Genomic DNA, 6,404 nt, shown 5'->3' with positions numbered 1-6,404 from the left:
TCAGTATTACACGGCTTTCTACGGCCGTACAAAATCGCAGCATGCTGCGTTTGTCAGCGTATTGCGCAAAAAAAATCGCCAATGAAAGTCTATGGGGGCGAGAAAAATACGGATTCCACACGGACCAGCAGTGTGACTTGCGAGAAATACGCAGCGGTGTTAGTGAAAAGTCGGTAATTCAGTTGCCGGCTTTTCATTTCTCCTGCACAAACCCGACAGGATATGAGACATGGTTTTCATACAGTAAACCATCTCATATCCCCTTTTTTTTTTTGCATATTCCACACTACTAATGTTAGTAGTGTGTATGTGCAAAATGTGGGCGCTGTAGCTGCTAAAATAAAGGGTTAAATGGCTGAAAAAATTGGCCTGGGCTCCCGCGCAATTTTCTCCGCCAGAATGGTAAAGCTAGTGACTGAGGGCAGATATTAATAGCCTAGAGAGGGTCCATGGTTATTGGCCCCCCCGTGGCTACAAACATCTGCCCCCAGCCACCCCAGAAAAGGCACATCTGGAAGATGCGCCTATTCTGGCACTTGGCCACTCTCTTCCCACTCCCTGTAGCGGTGGGATATGGGGTAATGAAGGGTTAATGCCACCTTGCTATTGTAAGGTGACATTAAGCCAGATTAATAATGGAGAGGCGTCAATTATGACACCTATCCATTATTAATCCAATTGTTTGAAAGGGTTAAAAAAACACACACACATGATTTAAAAGTATTTTAATGAAATAAACACAGCGGTTGTTGTAATAATTTATTGCTCTCTCAATCCATTTCCAGGCCCTCGCTTGGCAAAATAATACACGCACAAGATACATACCTTCTGGTGAACCGTCTCGTCCCACGAGGTAATCCATCTGAAGGGGTTAACTAATATTACAGGCAGGAGCCCTGCTAATGCAGCGGTGTGCTCCTGCTTGTAATTCCCCGGCGAATGATTGAAATGTAGGTCATTGACCTACATTTCCTTCAGTCGCGGTGATGCGCCCCCTGGTGGATGTCCTCATATGACTTGGAGCGTGGGAAAAAGTTCCCAGGCTGCAGTTCATGAGAACATCCACCAGAGGGCGCCTCACCGCGACTCAATGTAAGTACAGATCCAGCTTTCCTTTCAGCACCCGGGGATTACAGGCACGAGCGAGTGGTTTATCGCAGCTCGTGCCTGTAATATTAGTTAACCCCTTCAGATGGATTACTTCGTGGGACGTGACGTTAACCCTTCATTACCCCATATCCCACCGCTACACGGGAGTGGGAAGAGAGTGGCCAAGTGCCAGAATAGGCGCATCTTCCAGATGTGCCTTTTCTGGGGTGGCTGGGGGCAGATGTTTTTAGCCACGGGGGGGGCCAATAACCATGGACCCTCTCCTGGCTATTAATATCTGCCGTCAGTCACTGGCTTTACCATTCTGGCGGAGAAAATTGCGCGGGAGCCCACGCCAATTTTTTCCGCCATTTAACCCTTTATTTTAGCAGCTACAGCGCTGAAATTTTGCACATACACACTACTAACATTAGTAGTGTGGAATATGCAAAAAAAAGGGGATATGAGATGGTTTACTGTATGTAAACCATGTCTCATATCCTGTCGGGTTTGTGCAGGAGAAATGAAAAGCCGGCAATTGAATTACCGGCTTTTCACAGATATCGCGCTGAATGAAATATAAATACAGACTATATATATATGTGTCTCAATGACATATACAGTATATATATATATATATATATATATATATATACTGTATATATGTTTTCCCGAACATTTGAGCACATAAATCCATTAGATGTCGGTTTTGCAAGCCTGCGCGAAAATCTCGCAGTACGGATGCCATACGGATTACATACGGAGGATGCCATGCGCAAAATACGCTGACACACCCTGACTACGGATCAATATTTTGGGAACATTTCTCCATATTACGGCCGTAGTACGGACGTATAATACGTGGCGTATTGTCTTACGCCAAGTGTGACCCCAGCCTAAGACGTATAGTTACTTCTAAGGTTGGCTCCCCCAGTTTGCAAAGTTTTTTTTTTTTTTTTTTATAAAAACTTTGTGGGTTTTTTTCACCACTTAAATAAAAAAAGAACCTATACAAGTTTGGTATCTGCAAACTCCTAATGACCCGGAGAATCATAATATCAAGTCTGTTTTTAGCATTCAGGGAACATAGTAAAAAAGCAATTGTGGAATTGCCCTTTTTTTTAAATACTACTAAATGCACAAAACCAAATGTTGCCTTGTTTAAAAACAAAAATATATGGACCTTTGCATGATGAAAATGTTGTTTGGCTTTGGTAGTCACTTGTGCTGCTATGGAGCAATTGCTACTGTCAAGTAAATGACAATGGAGTGGTGGGAAAAGGGTCTTATGTTATTTTATTACATTCTCTCCCTACAACACTCTGCCAGTTTCGGAAACCTTACATTTATGGAGCTTGTCTATCAATCTTTTATAGTTTCTCTTGGTTATCAGTCAGCATTTGCCATGATTGTCTCTTGTATCCAGTCGAGATAGTTTCTTACGTTCGTATACACCCCAAATAGTGTTTGAGAACCGCACTCATTGCTCCCCCAGGATACTATCCCCCCTATAAACCATTTATTGGAGACTATATCTTTAAAGACGAGTGCACCGCCACTGTCCCCTTGACAAGAATCCTTTATCTCCCCGTCTTCTTTACCGGCACAGAACATGTTGTCAGTGATTACCCCATTTTTTTTCAAGTAGGCGACTTTACATTTAGCTTGATCAACTATGTCCACATCAACATAACGCAGCAGTCTGGATGCACGTGAAGACTCTGTTTTACCCCATCCGGCCACGTCTCCGGTCTTGTGACCTTCCCCAGAGTGGCTGACCCGGAATCGCTCATCTTTGCTTGGAAGACAGATTGCGAAGATATTTTCACTCAGTGGGACCTTGTCTTGCACTTTAATCAGCGCAATATCATTGTTGAAAGAGTCATCGTCCTTGTAGTGTGGGTGTATAAAAACTGAGTTAGGGGTGGCAATATAGGCATTAGGGTCCGTCCTGTTGATTATTCCCATTTTTACGATAATTTCGTGCGGCTTTTTGTCATAGACGACATGAGCGGCGGTTATAATCCATTTGTCGTTAATTAGCGCTCCTCCTCCTTTACTGTCCTCATTCTTTATGAAGACTTGCCATGGAAAATCGCCCAGCTTGGCTACCTTACCTCCCATTATTCTTCCACGGAGCTCTGTTTTTTTCTTACCGCAATCTGAGGGGAGATAGAAATGGAGCATGAGTGTACAAGGAGTCAAGATGTAACACAACCTGTGTCTCTGCACACTTTATACTACAAGCTTAAAGGGTTTCACCCAACTGATTAAAGAAACTTGCTCAAATAGTGCAAGTAAGTATTATCCACCTCCTTCCATGACCCAACCATTAGGACGGCAATATATAGGATAGGTGATAACTTGCTGATTGCCGAGGGTTTAATCTCTGAGACCGCCAGTGATCTCGAGAACTGGTTTCTATAATGCCCTGTTGAAATCAAGGTGTGGCCATACATGCTGTACTATACTATATATGGGTGCCACCTGTAGGACGTAGTAATCCTAAAAGTCACTATTGACCTTTTTTTTAAAAGGCCTTTTGACAAAACCTGTCATAAGAAGCCAAACCAGAAATTACAATTGCAGATGTGTTTTGGGGGTTTACTCCTCATCAGTACAAAGCAGTTTAATCAAGCTGTAGCCATGCTTGCTTTGCCAGACTGTTAACTGGGTGCCATATGTTTCAGGTAGCAATCCTAAAAGTCACTTTTGAACCTTTTTAAGGTGTCTTTAGACCAGACCTGGGACATGAAGCCAAACCAGAAACTATTTGCAGATGTGTTTCTGGATTTTGTTCCTCCTCAGTTTCAAGCAGAACTGTTGGTTGGGTCAAAGACCTTTCACAGGATGTCTGCAGGGTAGTACCGGAATTCACATAGACAATGAATGGGTTTACTTAAAACAGTAAGCCGAGTAAAAGGGGGAAAAAACTGTCACTGCACATTCTAAAGTAATGCCTTGAAAAGCCACCAAAACATCATATGTAGCCCAAAATTGTATTGCTTGAACGTGCAAATCTCAACGCGCAAAAGAAACAAACCTTTTTTACAACTCCATTGGCTAATAAAATAGTTTTATAACCATTGGAAGAAGGGAAGGAAAACAGAACACCAAGGACAAAAAATTTCCCTGAAGGGGTTACTGGAATGTGTCATCGGGAAACCATCTATTGTTACATCAGGTTTTTTTTATGTTAAATGCATTTTTAAAAGTTGTTGATTATTTTATATTTTTCGTACCACTATATTAAGAGGATAAAACTGTGAAAACCCAATTTTTTTTTTATCAGTCATTATACAGGAGGAGGAAGTGAGCTGTGACATCACCTATTGTGAATGGTGGATCCTGTGTTATCTACTGTATATAGAGGTGATATCAGTCATTGTACAGTAGGAGGAGGAGGTGAGCTGTGACATCACCTATTGTGAATGGTGGATCCTGTGTTATCTACTGTATATAGAGGTGTTATCATTCATACAGGAGGAGGAGGTGAGCTGTGACATCGCTTATTGTAAATAATGGATCTGGTGTTATCTACTGTATATAGAGGTGTTATCAGTCATTGTACAGGAGGAGGAGGTGAGCTGTGACATCAACCAAAAGTGAATAATGGATCTGGTGTTATCTACTGTATATAGAGGTGTTATCAGTCATTGTACAGGAGGAGGAGGTGAGCTGTGACATCACCTAAATTGTGAATGGTGGATCCTGTGTTATCTACTGTATATAGAGGTGTTATCAGTCATTGTACAGGAGGAGGTGAGCTGTGACATCACCTATTGTGAATGGTGGATCCTGTGTTATCTACTGTATATAGAGGTGTTATCAGTCACTGTACAGGAGGAGGAGGTGAGCTGTGACGTCACCTATTGTGAATGGTGGATCCTGTGTTATCTACTGTATATAGAGGTGTTATCAGTCACTGTACAGGAGGAGGAGGTGAGCTGTGACATCACCTATTGTGAATGGTGGATCCTGTGTTATCTGGAGGTGTTACCTGTCATTGTTCAGAATGGGGAGAACATGAGCTAATGTAAAGCTGCCTATAGATGGGAATGTTTTCTCAATAGTTCTCAACACCAGTCTCAAGTCTGTGATTGCTTTGTCTCCTGCCCTGAAATATAGGTGGGATCAGTGGCCAAATAATTCCTTAGATATCGCCTACGTTCATTCAGAGAATTATCAATGATAGGGCGTTAATGGCTGTTTTTTTTTTCCTTTTTGGGGATAGGATACTGGCTATACTTTCCCTGGTATATACACTATTGATCATTCTCCCAACCTTTAGGTACCGTATATACTCGAGTATAAGCCGAGATTTTCAGCCCAAATTTTTGGGCTGAAAGTGCCCCTCTCGGCTTATACTCGAGTCATGATCGGTGGTGGGGTCGGCGGGTGAGCACTGTCATATACTCACCTAGTCCCGGCGATCCTGTCGCTCCCCCTGCCCGTCCCACGGTCTCCGGGTGCCGCAGCCTCTTCCCCTGAGCGGTCACGTGGGACCGCTCATTAGAGAAATGAATAGGCGGCTCCACCTCCCATAGGGGCGGAGCCGCCTATTCATTTCTCTAATGAAGCGGTGCCGGTGACCGCTCAGGGGAAGAGGCTGCGGCACCGAAGACAGGCAGGGGGAAGGAGCGGGACGCCGGGAGCAGGTAAGTATGACATATTCACCTGTCCTCGTTCCACACGCCGGGCGTCGCGCCATCTTCCCGGCGTCTCTCCGCTCTGACTGTTCAGACAGAGGGCGCGATGACGCATATAGTGTGCGCGGCACCCTCTGCCTGATCAGTCAGTGCGGAGAGACGCCGGGAAGATGGCGCCGAGGAGCTGCAAGCAAGACAGGTGAGTATGTTTTTTTTTTTTTTTTTTTATTGCAGCAGCACAGCTATGGGGCAATAATGGACGGTGCAGAGCACTATATGGCACAGCTATGGGGCAATGGTGCAGAGCACTGTATGGCACAGCTATGGGGCAATAACGGTGCAGAGCACTATATGGCACAGCTATGGGACAACGGTGCAGAGCACTATATGGCACAGCTATGGGGCAATAACGGTGCAGAGCACTATATGGCACAGCTATGGGGCAATAACGGTGCAGAGCACTATATGGCACAGCTATGGGGCAATGGTGCAGAGCACTATATGGCACAGCTATGGGGCAATGGTGCAGAGCACTATATGGCACAGCTATGGTGCAATGTTGCAGAGCATTATATATATGGCACAGCTATGGGGCAACGGTGCAGAGCACTATATATATGGCACAGCTATGGGGCAACGGTGCAGAGCACTATATGGCACAGCTAT

At 44.3% G+C, this 6,404-nt stretch overlaps 1 protein-coding gene across 1 annotated transcript in view; it reads right to left on the bottom strand.

Annotated features, from left to right (window-relative positions):
* Positions 1 to 2,050: 2,050 nt before the first annotated feature.
* The window catches only part of MASP2 (MBL associated serine protease 2), a 65,866-nt gene continuing 61,512 nt past the window's right edge, over positions 2,051 to 6,404 (bottom strand). The window contains exon 11 of the mRNA XM_077249706.1: positions 2,051 to 3,251. Within this exon, the coding sequence (XP_077105821.1) occupies positions 2,479 to 3,251 (773 nt within the window). The 3' untranslated portion in view covers positions 2,051 to 2,478. The remainder of the gene's footprint in view (positions 3,252 to 6,404) is intronic.

The sequence above is a fragment of the Ranitomeya variabilis genome, chromosome 4 (genome assembly GCF_051348905.1).
Source record: "Ranitomeya variabilis isolate aRanVar5 chromosome 4, aRanVar5.hap1, whole genome shotgun sequence".
NCBI lineage: Eukaryota > Metazoa > Chordata > Amphibia > Anura > Dendrobatidae > Ranitomeya > Ranitomeya variabilis.
This window is presented reverse-complemented; position numbering and strand designations above follow the sequence as displayed.